General features: G+C 34.3%; 1 protein-coding gene across 1 annotated transcript; it reads left to right on the top strand.

The window, feature by feature from the left end:
• The first annotated feature begins 1,222 nt into the window (after positions 1 to 1,222).
• LOC136227292 (U-box domain-containing protein 52-like) lies at positions 1,223 to 22,325 on the top strand. Its single transcript, XM_066015938.1, has 10 exons — positions 1,223 to 1,379; positions 5,262 to 5,350; positions 5,456 to 5,580; positions 8,490 to 8,710; positions 10,544 to 10,604; positions 13,148 to 13,415; positions 14,207 to 14,308; positions 14,398 to 14,826; positions 15,776 to 16,528; positions 22,190 to 22,325. The coding sequence occupies exons 1-10, from the start codon at positions 1,223 to 1,225 to the stop codon at positions 22,241 to 22,243; spliced, it is 2,259 nt and encodes a 752-aa protein (XP_065872010.1). The 3' UTR covers positions 22,244 to 22,325.
• The last annotated feature ends 120 nt before the right edge of the window (positions 22,326 to 22,445 follow it).

Raw genomic sequence — 22,445 nt, 5'->3', positions numbered from 1 at the left:
TTTGTGCTTACAGTTTATTCTCAGAAATATTACTGACTTTGGCATCGGAGTGTCCCCGACCGATCCCAACGGCGCCTCACAGGGAAGTGCTCCGATCAAGGATTTTCCACAAGTTATCAAAAATAATATTAAATATTACTAAATAGACTTTGGACACTTGAACCCTCAAGGTCTGGATCTCTTTTCATCATGTTACTTTATCTACTCCTGCTACCACCTCCTTGTTCCTGTTGTCCTCCGCGTTTCTCCCTATTATCCACCAGTCCTTCGGGTCTCTATCAGCTGTTTCGTCTTTTCTCTTAGATCTGCACAAAAAAAAAACCTTTTTAGTCCTTATTTTATGCAATTACATTCCTTAATTCGCCCCATTTAAATCATACATGGTATGTTTATTAGGATCAAATATGAGCTTATCACCTCAAAACTAAGAAATTGAAGAATTAAAGTTGCTTAGAATATATACAATTCTTGGAATTTTCTATTTTAAGCTTCATCAACGGTCAAATTGACAATGTCAACCTAAAGGTCTTTGATTTGTAAATGGAAAAAAAAAACCAGTCCTCTATCACAAAAAAAAAAAACAAGTGCACATGCAAATTAACGAAAACCCATTTTTCTAAATCAACCCTTATTAAAATACGAAGACCCAACAATATTTTAGGTAAAAATATAGATACTAATACCCAAACTTAATTAAGGTACAAGTTCTTTTTAATAGTTTGTCTAATTTCTCGGTTTGAAACTCGTTTGACACCTTTTAGATGGGTTTTCTCCCAATTAAAACTTTCTGCATACGATATAACTCAAACTCGATCTAGTTTAAGCGACTTGAGGCCCTAATCAAGGTTGAAGTTGATAAGATATAATTGTGCTATTTCAGACATCATATATATGATAATTAACTATAATTAACTAATTAAATCATACAAGCATATATTTCTCATCACCATATAATTAGGAGGTTAATTATAACTCATTCCATTATTGGTTAAATATCTCAAAATAGAGAGAGATAGAGGGGATCTGATAATCATGAATTAATTAGTTAATTAGCGAAAAGAAAGCAAAGTTTATTGGATAAACTTATAAATAAAAGAGAGATTAGGGGGCAACCGTCAATAACAAAATTTAATTAAAATAGTTAAATTAGTTCTGATAATTAACATTTTATGTTACACAATTCTGCATCTCTTTCTACCAGTAAAAAAGTAAGAAAAATATTATGGTAAGAAAGGGTGCAGAAAAGGGTGATCAAAGTGTTGCTATTGCTATTGACAAAGATAAAGGTAGTCAACATGCTCTTAAATGGGCTGTTGATCAATTTCTCAGCAGAGGCCAGTCTGTTACTTTTCTCCATGTTAAACAAATTTCCTCAAAAGGTATTCTCTCTCTCTCTAACTTTTATATCGGGGTGTCAGAACGGGTTGTCGTGTCATAATCGTGTTGTGTTATAATTGGGTTTTCATTTGATCATATGTGATCTATGTTGCATGAACACTCCTCTTTCGCATCGTTTATTTGTTCTGTGTCCATGTTCGTATACGTTTCAATGACCATATGAAAGCTATGTTATCTTGGGGTGTCAGAACGTGTTGTCGTGTCATAATCTTGTTGTGTTATAATTGGGTTTTCATGTGATCATATGTGATCTATCTATGTTGCATGAACACTCCTCTTTTGTACGTAATTGTGTTATGTTATAATTGGGTTTTCATGTGATCATATGTGAGCTATGTTGCATGAACACTCCTCTTTCGTAGTGTTTCTGTGTTTGTGTCCATCTCATTCATTCAAAATGAGTTGTCGTGTGATAATTGTGTTATGTCAATAATTGGGTTTTCATGTGATGATATGTGGCATGAACACTTCTCTCTTCGTAGTGTTTCTGTGTTTTGTGTCTATACCCGTATCCAGGATTCATTGACATGAGGTGCTTGTGTGTCGCGTGATAATCGTGTTATGTGATAATTGGGTGTTCATGTGATCATATATGATTTATGTTGCATGGACACTCTTCTTTCGTAGTGTTTCTGTGTTTTGTGTCTGTACCCGTACCCAGGATTCACTAACAGGGATGCTTGTGTGTCATGTCATAATTGTGTTATGTGATAATTGGGTTTTCATGTGATGATATGTGATCTATGTTGCATAAACACCCCCCCCCCCCCCCTTCATAGTGTTTATGTGTTTTGTGTCCATGCCTGTATCCAGTCATAATGGACTGTCGAGTGATAATCGTGTTATGTTATAATTGGGTTTTCATGTGATCATATATGATCTATGTTGCATGAACATTCCTCTTTCGTATTGTTTCTGTGTTTTGTGTCCGTACCCCGTATCTAGGATTCATTGATAGAGGGTGCTTATGTATCGTGTGACAATCGTGTTATGTGATCATTGGGTTTTCATGTGATCATATAAGATCTATCTATCTTGCATGAACATTCCTCTTCTAGTTCGTAGTGTTTCTATGTTTGCGTCTATGCATGTATCCATTCAAAATAAGTTATCATGTGATAATCGTGTCATGTCAATAATTGGGTTTTTATGTGATGATACGTGGCATGAACACTCCTATTTTCGTAGTGATTCTACGTCTTGTGTCCATGCTGGTATCCATTCAAAACGAGTTGTCATATGATAATCGTGTTATGTCATAATTTAGTTTTCATGTCGTCATATATGATCAATGTTGCATGAACACTCCTCTTCCGTAGTATTTCTGTGTTTTGTATCCATGCTCGCATCCATCCAAAATGAGTTGTCGTTTAATAATCGTGTTATGTCATAATTGGGGATTCATGTGATCATATATGATCTATGGTGCATAAACACTCCTTTTTCGTAATGTTTATGTGTTTTGTGTCCATGCCCGTATCCATTCAAAATGAGTTATTGTGTGATAATCATGTTATGTCACAATTGGATTTTCATGTGATCATATATGATCTATGTTGCGTTAACACTCCTCTTTCGTAGTGTTTCTGTGTTTTGCATCCGTGCGAGTATCTAGTGACAGATCTAGGATTTCAGGGAGTGCTTGTGTGTCGTATGATAACCGTGTTATGTGATAATTGGGTTTTCATATGATCATATATGATCTATGTTGCATTAACACTCCTTTTTCATAGTGTTTCTCTGTTTTGTGTATGTGCCCGTATCTAATGACTGATCCGACATTCACTGACAGGAGGTGTTTTGGGTGTCGTGTGATAATCATGTTATTGATAATTGAGTTTTCATGTGATCACATATGATTTATGTTGCATGAAAACTCATCTTTCATAGCGTTTCTATTGGATCTGTTTCAGTTTCCATTTGAAAACTTGTTATAAAGCTATGTTTCGGAAATAATGTTTCATGGTATCCCTGTAACATAGTATATGATGTGAATGCATAAAAAATTATAATCGTGTCGAAAATATTATTTATGTAGATGTCTTGTTATATTATAATTGGGTTTTTATATGATCATATATATGATCTATGCTGCATAAACACTCCTCTTTCATAGCATTTCTATGTTTTGTGTCCATGCCTGTATCTAGTGTCAGATCCATGATTCAGTGGGGATACTTATAGTGATGTGTCATGATTTATAAGTGCTTGCTAAATTGATATTTTTTTTTGGTGTTTTTACATAAAAAAAAAAATTATACCCATGCATAATTTCCATAGAATTTTTAGCCTATTTCGACAACTAGTGGATGCTCAAGCCCCTTGTGACCGTATTGGTTTTCAGTGACCATTTGAAAGCTATGTTATGAAGGCTATGTTTCAGAAATTGTAGCATCCCATAGAAAAACTATTAGGTGATGTGCCACCTGGAAGCATCTGTTCCAGGTGGGGTTTTGGTGGCATGGGTGAAGGGGAGGATGTAGGGAGTCAAAGGGGCATTTTCATCCCATTAAAAAAAAATAGTCCAAAAATAAGGAATAAAGTGTAAATATACTTCTAATGTTTTGGGTCAGGAGTAATTTTATCCCTAATGTTCGATGTCAAGAGCAATTTTACCCCTAACGTTGATAAATTGGGTTAATTTGAGAAATAATTCATCAAATTGTCTTCTCGTTCATGAATAATGGTGTCTGAAATTGATCCAATTTATCAACCTTAGGGGTAAAATTGGTGCAAAATTACAAAATTGATATGCAATTGGTGCAAAATGAAGAAAAAAATGATTGTATTTTATAATAGTTCTGAAATTGATCCAATTTATCAATGTTAGGGATAAAATTACTCCAGATGTTAGGGGTAAATTGCACCATTTTAGATGTTAGGGGTAAAATGCACCTGACCCAAAACGTTAGGGATATTTGATACGTAACAATCCGAGAATCCCGGAAATGGATGATTACGAGTCGGATCATAATAATTTACGTTTTTTATCAAAAAAAATCATGAAAATAATGCATGACAATTGAACGATTTTATATTTTCGTCACCAAAAATTGAACAATTTTGCATTTTTTGTCTTAAAAAATTGAACAATTTTACATTTTTTGTCTAAAAATTTTTTACGTAGAATTTTGACCCCCTCCCTCAAATCCTGGATTCGCCACTGTATGGGTGCAATGGACTCCGAGTCACCTCTCTCTCCACCTTTGCAAATTATGGTCCCGGACCAAACAGATATGGGATCACTCTGATGGTGTCACGTTAGCTCAGATGCTGATGTGGCGACATTTGAGCAGTCCGAGACCAGTGCAGAATGTCTCCGGCCTTTGAGTTTAGGAACAAATACACATACGAATGATGATCATTTAGTACGTGTATACAAATATGAGCATCCTTGAACTTCCTAGATTAACTTTTTTGCATATTAAACTTGTTAACTCGAGACAAGTCACACTAAACAAGAAAAAGGACGGGCCATATGCTACACGTGGCGACACATGCGGTGGTTTTCACCTGGTCAGTGACTGACCAAGTGAATTTGGTCAATCACCAATAGATATCGGAGGTGTGAATCTAAGCTTCACGATGATTTTAATCTCCACCATAGGATTTTAATAAGTTTAAATCTAACGGTGAGTGACCAAATTCACTTGGTCAGTCACTGACCAAGTGAAAATTACTGGCGACACATGACATTTTTTTAATTGATTCAACGTGACTCATCTCGAGTCGACAAGTTCAATTTCTTAAAAGAAAGTTATTTTGACTCGATTTGTGCGGTTAAACGACTTATATAACAACCACTAGTTCATATATGTATCAAATATGACATTAATCAACATTTTCTTTTCATCATTCCATAGCCGATGCTAACGAGGAAATGTCGAAAAGAGTAGATGCCGAAGCTAGGGAGTTATTTCTCCCGTTTCGTTGTTTTTGCACACGAAAGGATGTGAGTTTCGACCAGTTTCACCTTCCTATAACATTTTTTCTCTCATAGAACAATTCTTTTATGTAGATACTTATCTCACCAAAAAAACATTAATGTTTGATGCAGATAAAATGCATTGAAGTTCAGGTGGAAGATGTGGATATAGCAAAAGGAATAGTAGAATTTGTGAATAAAAATTCAATAGAGAATTTGGTACTTGGTGCAGCATCAAAAGGAGGAATAATTCCTAGGTAATTAACCATGGAAAAAACATCATTAGGCCACTGGTTTTTCATTTTTTGGCTCATTAAGTTATTGATCTTTTATTTGAATACATTAGGCACCTGATTATTTATTTTTGGTCTTATCAAGCCATTGATGACCAAAAAAAGTAATTTTGAACATAAAATTCAGTTAACAAACTGTTCTTAAATGTATCTGCATTCGGAATTTGTGACTTTTCACTTTAAAAACAGTTTTGGATATGTAATGTAGAATAAGAAAACTGTAAAAACCTTGATTCAAACAGTATAAAATATATATTTTTTTAATAATTTCAAATACATGTGAAGTTAATAACGTTTTTTTAACAGAATTTGGTCATCAAGGGCTTAATAAGATCAAAAATAAAAGATCAGGGGGGCTAATATATCCAAATAAAAAATTAAGGACTTAATGAACCATAAAATAAAAGATCAGTGCTTTTTGTCATTAACCATTTATGAAGTGCATTTTCCCCGATTAAAGCGGGATATCGATATATTTGTGGTTAATCTGTAAACTATTTCTCTATTTATAGTAGATTTGAAACTATTTTCGGTTTTGTGTTGTTCTTAGTTCATTCCGCCAGTTACAACAATCACACCAAATGATGGTGAAGGAATTCTTCACCACTAGCCCCCCTTGTATTATAGGCGGACTAGCAAAGAGTATGGCTGCTTTGAATGTCTACGAAAAATGTTGGGCACGCTAGTAGGACTTGGCGAAGCGAACTAAAAACACTATAAAACCGAAAATAGTTTCGCAAATAGCAATTAAGTATGTTGAGGCATTTGAACTTTCTTATATTTTGGAGTAAATAATTTACTAGTTTCTATATTTATTTTTTATCTAACAGATTATTTAATCTTCATATTTTAATAATATATTGTCGGGTTAAGGTGTAAAAATACCCCTAACATTTTAGGTCAGGAGCAATTTTACCCCTAACGTTGATAAATTAGGTCAATTTGAGAAATAATTCATCAAAATATCTTCTCGGTCATGAATCTTATCATCTAAACTTCACACGTGTGTCATTATATCAGTAACAAATCACAAATATATGTCGGGATGTGAAAATAAAATATACTATCTTTTTGCACGAATTAGATAAAAAAAATTCAAAAAATTCACCGAATTTATAAATATTAATATCCAATTCTATTATTAAATTATAAAAAATATGAAATCTGTTTTTTAAACAAATTTTTACGCAATTGGTGAAGAATAAAGAACAAAAATATATGTGTTTTATAATAGTGTCTGAAAGTGATCTAATTTAGCAACGTTAAGGGTAAAATTGCTCTTAGCCTCCAACGTTAGGGGTAAAATTGCACCATTTTAGACGTTAGGGGTAAAATTGCTCCTGACCCAAAACGTTAGGGGTATTTTTGTACCTTAACCCTATATTGTTTAGTTCTTAACTTTTGTTCTATTCAAGAGTTCAGTCTCTCAAATATTTAAATTATTAAATAGTTTAACCCCTCTATTAGGACTAGACTAGAACAAAAGTCAAAGTCTAAGATATTATTAAAATACGAGTACTAAACAGTGTGTCATGTGAAATATATGGACTAATAAATTTATTTACCTTATCTTTTTACACATTGAGTCTCTAATCATTTATAAACCTACCAATTCAATCCTTAGAAAGGGTAACGGAGCCTATCAAAAGGCAATCTGCAAATTTATAAAAGATTAAACACTCAATGTGTAGGTTAGCGTGTCAAAATGGGTTATCATATTACCTGATCTATTTATTCCACATAATATAAATGTTAAAAAAAATGTTAACCGTTTTAAACGGGTGACGCCAAATGGATTGTGTCAGTACTCAAGATTGCTTTAATCATTGTATTCAATTTTTAAATTGTGCAAGTACGAGTTAATTACACTTATGGTCCTCCAACTATCATAAGTAGAACATAAAAGCCATAAAATTTAAATTCTTAATGAGAAAGTCATCGTTGTCTAACTTTGATTTCACCCATTGTCTTTTTATTTGGAAACCAACAAACACATCCACCAAAGATGCCATGTGGATGAAATGCCATTAAAATCTTGCCACGTGGAAATTTAAGGAATAAATACGATTTTTTCATCAAAAAATCGTTTTTTATCATTTTATTTTCCACATGGAAATGTTTGGATGACTATCATACGTGTAGCATCTCCGGTGAACGTGTTTACTAGTTTCCAAACAAAAAAGACCCCGAGTCAAACCAAATTAAGCTACGATAACTTTCTTGTTAAAAATTTAAAATTTATAGCATTTATGTTCATTTCTAATAGTTAGACGACCATAAATATAACTCGTGCAACACACTGACTTATTGATTCTTATATATGATATAAATGCAACAAAAACAATAATCGTGTGATGTCAAACGGATTGTGTCAGTAATCAAGATTGTTTTAATCATTGTATTCACTCTTCAATCTGTGCAAATACATATTAATTACACTTATGATCCTCCAACTATCAGAAATAGAACCTAAAAGCCCTAAACCTTAAATTCTTAACGAAAAAAATCATCGTCGTCCAACTTTAATTTCACCATGGTCTTTTTATCTGAAAACCAACAGATATATTCGTCAAAGAGCCACATGGATGACATGCCATCAAAATTTCACCACGTGGAAATTTAAGAAATAAAAATAAAAAATTTTATTTTTTATTTTTCACGTGTAATTTTTTTTTATGACCTATTATTCGTTTAGCATCTCCGGTAGTTTCAAACAAAAAGACCTTGAGCGAAACCAAAATTAAACAACAATAGTTATCTATCGTCTTAACATTTTAAGATTTATAACATTTCTGTTCTATTTCTAATAATCGGGACACGATAAATGTAATTAACTCGTGCGAAATACGTAATATTTTTATTTTTTGTGACAGAAAATTTAAGGGTACAGATGTTCCTACAACAGTAGTTAAAACTGCACCAGATTTTTGCACAGTATATGTAATAAACAAAACAAAGGTTTCTTCTGTAAAAACTGCTACTGCTTCTGCACCTATCAAACTGCAGCCTCAACCTCAACCTATACCTCAACAGTTACAAAGCTTAACAAGCACTGCTTCAGTTGATCTAGCTAGACCTTCCCCAACTTTTAGAGGTTTGCTTTTTCCTTTTTGCAACTAATTACGTTACAGTGACGGATCTAGAATTCACTGATAGGGGATAGGGGTGCGGCCTAAACCATATGCAGCCCCCTGAACTTGTCAATTTTGGTCATTTTTCCCCCTGAACTTACGGAACAACCTATTTACCCCATCAACTATTTAAAAGTGGTATTAGCAGCCCCCTATTTTCATTATAACGGAAACAAAATGAAATTACAATATTAATACAAGTGTTCATGGAAGTATTGGAACTAGTCTGCATATATATAACCTCATTTGGAGCTTGGTTTAGTAGTGCATAACCATATATGCAATTTTTACAAGAGAATTTGTGTATTGTCTATACTAACCTGATTTGCAGTTTATTTTAGCCATGCACAACCCTTTTTATTATGACATTGGTGCTTGCAATGAAAAATGTCATAATTGTTTCCGTTATAATGAAAATAAGGGGTTGCTAATACCATTTTTAAATAGTTGAAGGGGCAAATGGGTCGTCCCATAAGTTCAGGGGGCAAAATGACTAAAAGTGACAAGTTTAGAGGGCTGCGTATGATTTAGGCCTAGGGGTGCTTGCGGTGATGTCTCGTGATTTATGGGTGCTAAATTGATATTTTTTAGGCTTAACATATCATGTGAACTTTGAAAATGTTCTATTGATCCCCAGTACTTGCTTAAAGTGAACTGTTAACCCCTAAAATCCACATGGCCGAGTAAGGAGAGATTCTGGTACACTTTAAGCAAGTTCAGGGGTTAATAGACCACTTAAGAAAGTTCAGAGGCTAATATATACTTTTCAGAAAGTCAATTGTTCAATTTAAATAAGTTGAGGGGATACATATAACTTTTGCAAAGTACAGGGCAGTTGACTTTTTTGGACAAGTATAAGGCGCTAAGTATTTTCTGAGTGCCTTTATATAAAAAAAAAAAGCATAATACACATTTAGCTCCCGAAACTAAGGTTTCAAATTCAATTAGGACCTCAAACTATCAAAATCATCAATCAGGTCCTTGAACTAAGCAAAAATCATCAATTGACCTCATTTTAAACAAAAATCATCAATTAAACCTCAACGAAAATCATTCGGTTGAACAATTCCAAACCATCTTCCTCAAACCTATTTTGAACCAACACAGAGATTATTATAGTCTTTATTAAATAGTTACAGTTTCTAACTTTAAGATAGGATGAAGACTCAATTGATGATTTTTGCTTAGTTCAGGAACCTAATTGATGATTTTGATAGTTTAGGATCCTAATTGATTTTGAAACTTTAGTTTAGGGACTCAAATGGGTGTAGTGCCTAAAAAAATTAAAGCATTATATACAATTTTTATGGAACTTTCGACGTTTTCCAACGACCAGTGGATGCTCAACACCCTCTAGCTCCCCTGAAACCATTGCTGATACTAGGGTAAATGATTTATTAGTTCCTATATTGTTAACACAATGTTAATCCTCGTATTTTAATAATATACTGTTAAGTCTTAACTTTTGTTCTATTCAACAGAGGGACTAAACTATTGAATAGAATAAAAGTTAAAAATCAAACAGTGTAATATTAAAATACAAGGACTAAATAATGTATTAAGTAAAAATGTAAGGAATAATAAATTATTTATCCGTTATACTATGCTTATACCTACTTTTCTCGTGTGATGCACAGAAACGGATACAGGAAACGTAATTTCTAAGAAAAATTAGCTAGAAAACGGTAATAAAAACCGAAAAGAAAGGGAAACGGACACGAAAAGCGGAAACTCTAACGAAGCTCTAGTTGTTTCCATTGTTTAGTAACAAGTGTGTTTATGAATCTATGTTGCAGCATCAGATATTAGACCAAATTTTGCACAAAGTCTCCAACTTGAAGATTTAAATTCAATCAGGTAAACAATCTATTTATGGTTAATTACAAATAACTACCCTGTGGTTTGGTCGATTTGCGATGTGGTACCTGTGGTATTTTTTTTTTTGCAAACACAACTCTATGGTTGCAAAATTTTATATGTTTATTTTACTTTGCCAAATTTAGCCGATAACGACTTCGAAATGAAAATTTTCAAGAATTAAACTTGTTTGGTATCATATTTACTATGGAACCATATTCTTAATTTTTCAAAATCATCATTTTTTGGAGTTTTCTCTCTCTAAACATTTTCTTTCTCTCTCATAAAAAAACAACACCTAAATGACCTTTAAACATAAGAAGTTGAAGAATTAAAGTTGCTTAAAATATCATTTAGCTCTTGAAAATTTTTATTTCGACTTCGTTATCGGCCAAATTTGATAAAGTAAAAAAAATATGTAAAATTTTGCAACCATAGGGTTGTGTTTGCAAAAAAAAATACCACAGGTACCACATCGCAAATCGGCCAAACCACATGGTAGTTATTTGTAATTAACCCTTTATTTATTCTTAACTTACGAAAAGGTATAAATTTATCTTTAATATTTCTAAATAAGATCAATTTTTTTTTGTACTTAATGGAAAATTTTAACAAATTTCCTTAACTGTTATTTAACTCTCACGTTATGCGTTGCAATTATACGTTCCAAATATTAATTATATCAAGAATATTTGGCTTAATATATCCGTTGCTCCTGTACTTGGTCTAAAACTTCAACTGCTCCCTGAACTTTTAAAATTTCTAAAATGATCCCTATTCTTCTTATCCAATGCATATCAATTCATTAGAAAATAACCGGGTAAGGAGTAAAGTTCTACGATTGTCATCTTTTCATTAGTAAAGTCTATTGGACGAGGAACCCAGAATTTCTCGAGGGCTAGAGTCTGTTGACCTCAACTCATGGGAAATTACACGAATTATCGATATATATTATTTCCGTCCGTAATTTCACTCTATACAATAATACAAATTTGACATGTATACCGCGAAAGAAATATTTGTCGCTGATGCTTAGCCCCAACAAGAACAGAATTGACATCCGTCGCTGATGTTTAGTCCCAATAAAAACAAATTTGACATCCGTATGGAATCTGCGACAGAAATATCCGTCGCTGATGCTTAGTCCTAACAAAAGTTTATAGCCCTTTTATACTTGTTAAAAAAAAGTCAACTGTTCCTTTGTATTTTGAAAAAGTTCTATTTACTCCTGAATTTGTTTAAAGTGACCAATTGACTCTCTGAAAGGTACCTATTAGCCGTCTAAATTTTCTTAGTGTTCTGTTACACATTTCAACTTTTCTAAAATCTCTCCTTACTCCCCCATGTAGATTTTAGAAGGTTAATTGTTCACTTTAAATAAGTGTAAAGGATTAATTGAACATTCTTAAAGTTCAGGAGTCATGAGTTGGCGTTTTGGGACACATTCAGGGGCTCATGATGTATTAAGCCAAAATTTATACTTATATAAAGGATAAAAAAAAAAAAGGGCGGCCCGGTCGCATTACGCGTCCCCGCTGAGCGAGGGTCCGGGGAGGGGTCCCACCACAAGGGTGTATTGGGGGCAAGCCTTCCCTTGCCAATTTAATTGGCAAGAGGCCGCTCCTAAGACTCGAACCCGTGACCTCTGGTCACACGGCAACAACGTTTTACCGTTGCGCCAAGGCTCGCCCTCTTATACTTATAAAGGATAAAATGCAAAAATGCCTGTATAAGGAACAATTTTACCCGTAACGTCTAAAATGGTACAAATTTACCCCTAAATTTGCAAGTTAGGTCAATTTACATTATTATAAAAACACTTGATATTTTGTTGCTTATTCTGCACTAGTTGCATATCAGTTTGTTTAATTTTTTTTTTTACGTCTAATCATATGTTTATACTCTGTGACTAATATGACAAGATTCATGACCAATACTACACAATTTGATGAATTATTTCTGAAATTGACCTAACCTTCCAATTTAAGGGTTAAATGCGTCATTGGTCACTGAACTTACATGGTTGTCTCAAAATGGTCACTCAACTTCAATTTGTCTCAATAAAATCATTCAACTTTGAGCTTTGTCTCAATTAGGCCACTCTGTCGATTTTCAGTGATTGAAAAGCATCGGAATGATAAAATACGTGACACGTCTGCATGAGTAAACTCAAATGATGAGTTGACTCATGTTGACGTCTCACCTACGTCATCATTTCGATGCTTTTCAACTACTGAAAATCGTCAGAGTGGCCTAATTGAGACAAAACTCAAAGTCGAGTGATTTTATTAAGACAAATTAAAGTTGAGTGACCATTTTGAGACAATGATGTAAGTCCAGTGACCAATGGTGCATTTAACCCCAACTTTAGGGGTAAAATTGCTCTTGGCTGTTAATAAAATTGCACTGTAAAATTGCTCCTGACTATAAATTAGGGGTATTTTTGCACCTTATCCCTACTTATAATATGTTTTCGTCTAGTATTTTGTTCGTGCTCCGCCCCTTTTACGAGACTAACAACTCGAAAACAATGGGAATTACAGGTCTCCATTTTCTAGAAGAGGCAACAAATATGAACCACCTGCAACAGAATTGGACATATCATTTGTGAGCAGTGGGAGACCAAGTATGTTTGCATCTTTCCATGACTCAGAAAGTGGATTCATGACCCCTCCAAAAACAAGTTCAGTAGACTTTGATATGAGAAGCAGCTTTGCTTCAGCTTTCTCCCCTAGAATGTCAATAGATTCCTCACAATACAGTTTCCAAGACAGCGTGCACAGCGGCCAGACATCGAGATCTTCGGATATGGTAAGCGTAACTACAATCGAATTCACCGTAAATGTGACATTCTTGGTTAATTATCGAAAATTTTCGTTATTTATGAAACTATTGTTGAAAATGTTATGATTTGTGAGTCCAGTGTCATAGAAAGACCAATTTCAGCCCGCCCACGTGACAGGCGGATTGAAATTGCTTCATCTTTAGCCTTTATTTTTACAAAAAATGTTTTGAAAACGTTCTGTTTCTTCTTTAAAGTTGTTTAAAGTGATCTATTGACTTTCTGAATTTTCTTAAATTGAGCTTTACTTGCTTACAGTGATACATCCACCTGAATTCGCATAAAGTGATACGCACTGCACTTGAAAAATCTCTCATTATTTTTTCTCGTGGACGGGGAGAGCTAAATAGGCAAGTTTAAGCAAGTCAGAGCTAAATAGTTCTGACTGACCTCTTAAATTATGTAAATATTGGATTGGCTTCTTGAACTTGTTTAAAATAACATGATTATCCCCTGTAAGACCTAGATGGAAAAGTAACAGTCGTGCATCACTTTAAGCAAGTTGAAAGGGTCGATAGATCACTTTAGTGAAGTTCATGGCTAACGAGCTATATCCAAAATTATGGGCAATGCCCGCCTCTCTGACCGGAAGGGCGAGCGAAAACCTACTACCACATACATGGAAATAGTTTGAAATGTGCACCTGAATAAAGAAATTCTTCGTTAATTAACCACAATTGTATCAATTTTCCGGCTACCAACGAGTCGGAAGTGATATTTGTTGACGGAATACTAATGCATTTGCGTCGAAAATTTACAGGACGATGTGGAAGCTGAGATGAGGAGACTCAGATTAGAACTGAAGCAAACAATGGAAATGTATAATTCAGCTTGCAAAGAAGCAAGATCAGCAAAACAAAAGGTACTAATTGTTGTTGAAAGTTTATTTTTCGTTTTCATTTTCATTATTGAAGGGATTGAAGTTAAAGATCTGATACAATTTTTTAGCAGTCTAATGATTATCACCGTTGGAAGTACGAAGAACAGCAGAGATTCGAAGAATCGAGAGTGGCCGAGGAAGCAGCAATGGCGCTGGTAGAGAAAGAGAAAGCGAAGACGCGAGCAGCAATCGAGGCAGCTCAAGCAGCACAAAGGCTAGCTGAGCTAGAAGCACAGAAAAGGAAAAATGTAGAAATGAGATATTTGATGGAATCTAAGGAGGCAAATAAAGGAAGAGATTCTTGGATTCCGAGTGAACTTAGGTACCGAAGATACACGATTGAGGAGATCGAAGAAGCCACGAATTACTTCTCCGATCAACTCAAGATCGGAGAAGGCGGTTATGGACCAGTTTACAAGGCTTATCTTGATCACACTGAAGTTGCAATTAAAGTTCTTCGCCCCGACGCAGCTCAAGGGAAGTCGCAATTTCAGCAAGAGGTTCGAAACTTAACACATTCTGATATGCGGATTTTGAATTTGCAATTAAAAATCAGGTCTTTATCTCTAGGCCTGTTCTTCGTAACCGAACTGAATGCTATTGAACTGAGTTGAGATCACTGATACTGAAATTAAGAACAGGGTCTTGGTGTCTCTTAATTCATTTTTTATGGGTTAAGGTACAAAAATACCCCTAACGTCAGGAGCAATTTTACCCCTAACGTTTAAAATGGTGCAATTTTGCCTCTAAAGTTGGGAGTCAAGAGCAATTTTACCCCTAACGTTAATAAATTGGGTCAATTTCAGACACTATTATAAAACACAGATATTTTTGTTCATTATTCAGCATCAATTGCATAACAATTCGTTCTGAAAAAAAGGATTTCACATTTTTTATAATTTAATAATAGAATTTGAGATTAATATTTATAAATTTGGTGAATATTTTGAATTTATTTTGTCTAATTCGTACAAAAAGACAGTATATTTTTTTATTTTTTTTATTTTTTTCACATGCCAACATATATTTATAATTTGTTGCTGATAAAATGACACATGTATGAAGTGTAGATGACAAGATTCATGACCGAGAAGACAAATTTGATGAATTATTTCTCAAATTGACCCAATTTATTAACGTTAGGGGTAAAATTGCTCTTGACTTCCAACGTTAGGGGCAAAATTGCACCATTTTAGACATTAGGGGTAAAATTACTCCTGACCCAAAACGTTAGGGGTATTTTTGCACCTTAACCTTTTTTTATTAATAATTTTTCATTGATGAGTCTTTATTTTCACTATGGGTAAATATAACAACAATTAATAATTTTAATGATAAAATAATAAATAATGAGTGAATATGAAGAGTATTGTTGGAAATGATATGTCTTAGTCACTCTTAAATCACTTACCGTTTTTTGGAGATGCTCTAATAGTGTTAAAAATGCAGGTTGAAGTATTATCCTGCATACGACATCCGAACATGGTTCTCCTCCTCGGAGCCTGTCCCGAGTATGGTTGTTTAGTCTATGAACACATGGCTAATGGAAGTTTAGATGATTGTCTATTCGGACGAGGAAAGAGTCCACCGCTTCCTTGGCAAATAAGATTCAGAATTGCAGCGGAGATTGCTACCGGACTTCTGTTCCTTCACCAAACGAAGCCAGAAGCTCTGGTGCATCGTGACTTGAAACCGGGGAATATATTACTTGATAGAAATTTCGTGAGCAAAATTGGCGACGTTGGACTTGCAAGACTCGTCCCTCCGTCTATCGCTAATGCGGTAACTCAATACCGAATGACATCAACGGCAGGAACATTCTGTTACATTGATCCGGAATACCAACAAACCGGAATGTTAGGAACGAAATCCGATATATACTCATTTGGTATCTTGCTGCTCCAAATCATAACAGCAAAGTCACCAATGGGTTTAGCTCATTTGGTTGAAACTGCAATTGATGAAGGAACTTTTGCTTACATACTTGACCCTGCTGTTCCGGATTGGCCATACGACGAGACGTTGAAGTTCGCGAACATAGCTCTTCAATGTGCAGAGCTAAGAAAAAAAGACAGACCGGATCTCGGGAAGGTAGTATTGCCCGAGTTTAACAGGTTGAGAGATTTTGGAGAGCAAAGAATGCCTTTTGCCATGTATGGAGGTGTATTTGGCTCAAATATGCACCATGTATCCTCTATTCATGTAAGTTCTATTGCAACACTTTTCCATTCTCTTTTGAGGGTAAACTACACTAATGGTACTTGAACTTTATCTAGTTTACATTTTGGTATCCAGATTACATTTTGTTCCAAAAATATACCTGAAGTAATGATGACCGGATAATTTAGTATATTTTACCGGTTAATGACCGGTCAACGCGAGTTTCATGAGTTAATTACATCAATGGTACCTGAACTTTACCATAATTCATACTTCGGTACCTGGATTTTATTTTATCCTAAAAACATAAGACAAGTAAAGGTGACTAAAAAATTTAGTTCATTTGATCGATCAGTGACCGGGTAACGCGAACTAAATATTGAGACTCATCATACACTTAATTAACATAAAATTACAATATTGTCACATATATATGACAGTATTGTAATTTTATGTTAATTCAATGCATGATGAGTCTCAATTTTTAATTTAAATGACTGATCACTGATCGGTCAAATGTACTAAAATATTGAGTCATCTTTACTTGAGGTGTATTTTTGGACAAAATGAAATCTAGGTACCAAAGTGTGAATTAGGGTAAATTTTAGGTATCATCAGTGTAATTTATTCATCAAAATCGCATTGACGGCCATTGACCGGTAAAATATACTAAATTGTCGGGTCATCGTTACTTCAAGTATATTTTTGAGACAAAATTTAATCTAAGTACCAAAGTGTGAATTGAGGTAAACTTCAGGTACCATTGGTGTAATTTACTCTCTCTTTTGATGCATAACTTCATTCTAACAATGCAAAAATGTTCATAAAATTATTGAAGATAGAACTTTGCATATCGAGTCGGTCTCTCGATGAGGTCAAATCGATCCCCAAACGAACTTTGCATATCAAATTAGCCTTTCAATAGAGTCAAATCGGCTAAAAAATAACATCTAAATGCTTAATTTTGCCTTTTGACAAACGACAAACAAGGCCAAGTAGATTAAAGATGAATTTTGCGTCTCTAGTCGGTCTTTCGTTGGGTTCAAATCGATCCGAAACGAACTTTGCATATCAAATTAGTCTTTCAATATAGTCAAATCGGCTAAAAAATAACATCTAAATGCTCAATTTTTGCCTTTCTGCGAACGGCAAACAAGGCCAAGTAGATTGAAGATGAACTTAACATCTTTGAGTCGGTCTCCCGTTGGGGTCAAACTGATCAGAAATGAACTTTTCATATCAAATTAGTCTTTCAATAGAGTCAAATCGGCGAAAAATAAACATCAAAATGCTCAATTTTGCCTTTTAACATAGGACAAACCAAGCCAACTTAGCATCGAGTCAGTCTCTCGTTCGGGTCAAATTGATCCGAAACGAACTTTGCATATCAAATTAGTTTTTCAATAGAGTCAAATTGGTTAAAAAATAACATCTAAATGCTTAATTTTGCCTTTTGACAAACGACAAACAAGGCCAAGTAGATTAAAGATGAATTTTGCGGCTCTAGTCGGTCTTTCGTTGGGTTCAAATTGATCCGAAACGAACTTTGCATATCAAATTAGTCTTTCAATAGAGTCAAATCGGCTAAAAAAATAACATCTTAATGCTCAATTTTGCCTTTCAGCGAATGGCAAACAAGACCAAGTAGATTGAAGATGAACTTAACATCTTTGAGTCGGTCTCTCGTTGGGGTCAAACTGATCAGAAATGAACTTTGCATATCAAATTAGTCTTTCAATAGAGCCAAATTGGCGAAAAATAAACATCTAAATGCTCAATTTTGCCTATTAACGTAGGACAAACCAGGCCAACTTAGCATCGAGCCGGTCTCTCGTTCGGGTCAAATTGATCCGAAACGAACTTTGCATATCAAATTAGTCTTTCAATAGAGTCAAATCGGCTAAAAAATAACATTTAAATGCTTAATTTTGCCTTTTGACAAACGACAAACAAGGCCAAGTAGATTAAAGATGAATTTTGCGTCCCTAGTTGGTCTTTCGTTGGGTTCAAATTGATCCGAAACAAACTTTGCATATCAAATTAGTCTTTCAATAGAGTCAAATCGGCTAAAAAATAACATCTAAATGCTCAATTTTTCCGTTCAGCGAACGGCAAACAAGGCCAAGTAGATTGAAGATGAACTTCAAATCTTTGAATCGGTCTCCCGTTGGGGTCAAATTGATCAGAAATGAACTTTGCATATCAAATTAGTCTTTCAATAGAGTCAAATCGGCGAAAAATAAACATTTAAATGCTCAATTTTTCCTTTTAACGCAGGACAAACCAGGCCAACTTAGCATTGAGTCGGTCTCTCATTCGGGTCAAATTGATCCGAAACGAACTTTGCATATCAAATTAGTCTTTCAATAGAGTCGAATCGGCTAAAAAATAACATCTAAATGCTTAATTTTGTCTTTTGACAAACCACAAACAAGGCCAAGTAGATTAAAGATGAATTTTGCGGCTTTAGTCGGTCTTTCGTTGGGTTCAAATTGATCCGAAGTGAACTTTGCATATCAAATTAGTCTTTCAGTAGAGTCAAATCGGCTAAAAATGAACATATAAATGCTCAATTTTGCTTTTTAACGATAGACAAGGCCAGGTAGATTGAAGATGAACTTAGCAGCTCGAGTCGATCTCTCGTTCGGGTCAAATTGATCCAAATGAACATTACATATCAAATTAGTCTTTCACTAGAGTGAAATCGACTAAAAAGTAACATCCAATTGCTCAATTGCCTTTTAACAAACGACAAACAAGGTCAAGTAGATTAAAGATGAACTTAGCATCTCGAGTCGATGCTGAGTCGGTCTTTCATTGGGTTCAAATTGATCCGAAACAAACTTTGTATATCACATTAGTCTTTCAATAGAGTTAAATCAGCTAATAAATATCCAAATGCTCAATTTTGCCTTTCAACTAATGCCAAACAAGGCCAAGTAGATTGAATATGAACTTAACATCTTGAGTCGGTCTTTGGTTCGGGTAATTGATCCAAAACAAACTTCGCATATCAAATTAGTCCTTCTATAGAGTCAAATCGGCCAAAAAGTAACATCTAGATGCTCAATTTCGCCCTTTAATGACAAACAAGGCCAAATAGTTAAGTAAAACTTAGCATCTCGATTATGTCTTTTGTTCGGGTCAAATTGATCCAAAATGAACTCTGACATCATTGTTAGGACAAGCAATGGCTTCTACCCACTTGTTGATATATAGAGATGTAGCCGATCTTTGGTCTGCTCGAGCTCGAGCCGAGCTTCGAGCTTGGTTCGAGCTCAATTTGCTGTTCGAGCTTGACTCATTTAGCAGCTCGATTGTTAACGAGCTGCTCACGAGCCGAGCTCGTTTATGGAGCTCACGAGATTGCTCACAAACAACTCATTTTATTTGTTCGTGAGCAGCTCATTCATTGTGTTCGCGAGTTTTGCTCACGAGCAGCTCGTTTGTTTTTCTATAAAAAGCTTATTTCTTATGCTCTTGAGCTTTGATCACAAACAACTCATTTGTTTTGCTCATGAACGAGCTCGTTTATGGTGTTCACGAACAAAATAATATCAAATTCCGTACATCAAATAATATTAATTGGGTATACTTGTAATATAAATTTATACACATTACTAAACTTTATTTTTTTAAATATATAAATATTATAATTGAGTTAGCTCACGAGCTTTTATCGAGCTTGTTCTTGAACTTGTTCATGAGCCTCTAATCGAGCTTTCTCGCGAGCTTTCCAGCTGAGCTTTGGCCTGCTCAAACTCGACTCGTTTACAAACTGAGCCTGAAAATCATGCTCACAAGCGGTTCATTAAAAAATCGAGCCGAACCGAGTCGAGCCGAATGTCGAGCCGCTCGTGAGCGTCTCGGCTCATTTACATCCCTATTGATATAGTTAACATCAACTAATATATATGCTCCATAGATTAAAGATGAACTTAGCATCTCGAGTCGGTCTTTCATTGGGTTCAAATTGATCCGAAACGAACTTTGCATATCAAATTAGTCTTTCAATAGAGTCAAATCAGTTGATAAATATCGAAATGCTCAATTTTGCCTTTCAACGAATGGCAAACAAGGCCAAGTAGATTGAAGATGAACGTAACATCTTGAGTCGGTCTTTGGTTCGGGTAATTGATCCAAAACAAACTTTGCATGTCAAATTAGTCCTTCCATAGAGTTAAATCGGCCAAAAATAACATCTAAATGCTCAATTTCGCCTTTTAATGGCAAACAAGGCCAAATAATTTAGGTAAATAATTTATTAGTCCTCTAGTTTGATCTAACACACTGTTTAGTCCCTCTATTTTGAGAAACACATTTTAAGGTTCCTATCTTTTGCCAATATTAACCTTGTGGTCCTTTTATCTAATTTTTTAGATTTTTAACCGAACATATCTTAGCTTTTAGGACAACCATAGTACAATACAAGTTGACAATGTTATTCTGTTATTTTATATATATCTGTTTATGCTAAAATATAACAATTACAAGTCTAAAAAAACTAAACAAAATGACCAAAGGGTTAATATTAGTAAAAGCTATGGACCTTATAATGTGTTTTTCAAAATAGGAGGACTAAATAGTGTGTTAGGTAAAAAGTAAGGGACTAATAAATTATTTACCCAATAGTTTAAGTAAAACTTAGCATCACGATTCTGACTTTTGTTCGGGTCAAATTGATCCAAAATGAACTTTGCATATCAAATTAGTCCTTCCGTTTAGAAACCAACTAAAAAATAACAGCTAAATTCTCGATTTCTCCCTTCAACTTTGCTCGAACCTAATACGTTCCAAGTGAACTTTATGCATCAATTTCTTATAATTTGTACTCTCGGTCACTTCATTATATAGGTCATTCGGTACTGTCTATTATTATATTTATACGTTTCTCCCACATTTCAGTGTCTTATATTTTTTTGGGTTAATTTCAAATATAACTTTTATGGTTTTAAATTTTGGCAAATAAATATTCGTGGTTTGATTTCGAGCAAATAAATATATGTGGTATGTTCCGTTTTTCAAAAACGCGGAAATGGATGATGGCGCCGTCTATATGCTGATGTCGACGAGGGTAATTTAGTCAATAAGAGTTAATTTCAAATAATGTGGTTTGCGTGTTTTTGCAAATAGATACATGTGGTTTGGATATTTTTGCAAATAGATACTCGTGGTTTGGATGTTTTTACAAATAGGTATCCGTGGTATAACAAACCATAAACAAACGCTTAGTTTAGGCAAATAGGTACCCGTGGTATAACAAACCACAATATTTGCCTAAATTAAGCGTTTGTTTATGGTTTGTTATACCATGGGTACCTATTTGCCTAAATTAAGCGTTTGTTTATGGTTTGTTATACCATGGGTACCTATTTATAAAAACATCCAAACCACGGGTATCTATTTGCAAAAATATCCAAACGACAGGTACCTATTTTGCAAAAACATGCAAACCACAATAATTTATTTGAAATTAACTCTTATTGACTAAATTACCCTCCGCCACGTCAGCATATGTCTTCACCGTTCACAAGTATTTATTTGCTCGAAATCAAACCACATGTATTTATTTGCCAAAACTTGAAATCACGAGATTATATTTGAAATTAACCCTGTTTTTTCGGAGATAATGTTTCTCCTTTATCCTTGTCCGTTTCCGTTTCCGTGCAACATAGCACCTAATATTACTTATCTTTGTGTCAGGAAATGACCATGAGTGGCATTGCATCTGATGTATCAAGCGTGTCAAGTGCATAGTCTCAAGGAGGAAGAAGATGAAATGTGAATTGGACACATTATCAAGCTTGTAATTAATTTTTGTAAAATCTCCAAAATATCCTGCTCGCTATATTTTTGTTATCGGCAATGCATATATGTACAGTTAAACCTTCATAAATTAATACTCGATAAATTAATTATTAGACTATATATTTATTTGTTATTTATATGTATCATTCTG

This window comes from Euphorbia lathyris, chromosome 4 (assembly GCF_963576675.1).
Source record: "Euphorbia lathyris chromosome 4, ddEupLath1.1, whole genome shotgun sequence".
Lineage (NCBI taxonomy): Eukaryota > Viridiplantae > Streptophyta > Magnoliopsida > Malpighiales > Euphorbiaceae > Euphorbia > Euphorbia lathyris.
This window is presented reverse-complemented; position numbering and strand designations above follow the sequence as displayed.

Excerpts from the sequence above, each read along its gene's own strand:
- LOC136227292 (XM_066015938.1), top strand. The coding sequence starts at position 1,223 with ATGGTAAGAAAGGGTGCAGAAAAGGGTGATCAAAGTGTTGCTATTGCT. Across the intron at positions 10,605-13,147 it reads GAAGATTTAAATTCAATCAG|GTCTCCATTTTCTAGAAGAG; the intron begins GTAAACAATCTA and ends TGGGAATTACAG. Across the intron at positions 14,827-15,775 it reads AGTCGCAATTTCAGCAAGAG|GTTGAAGTATTATCCTGCAT; the intron begins GTTCGAAACTTA and ends TTAAAAATGCAG.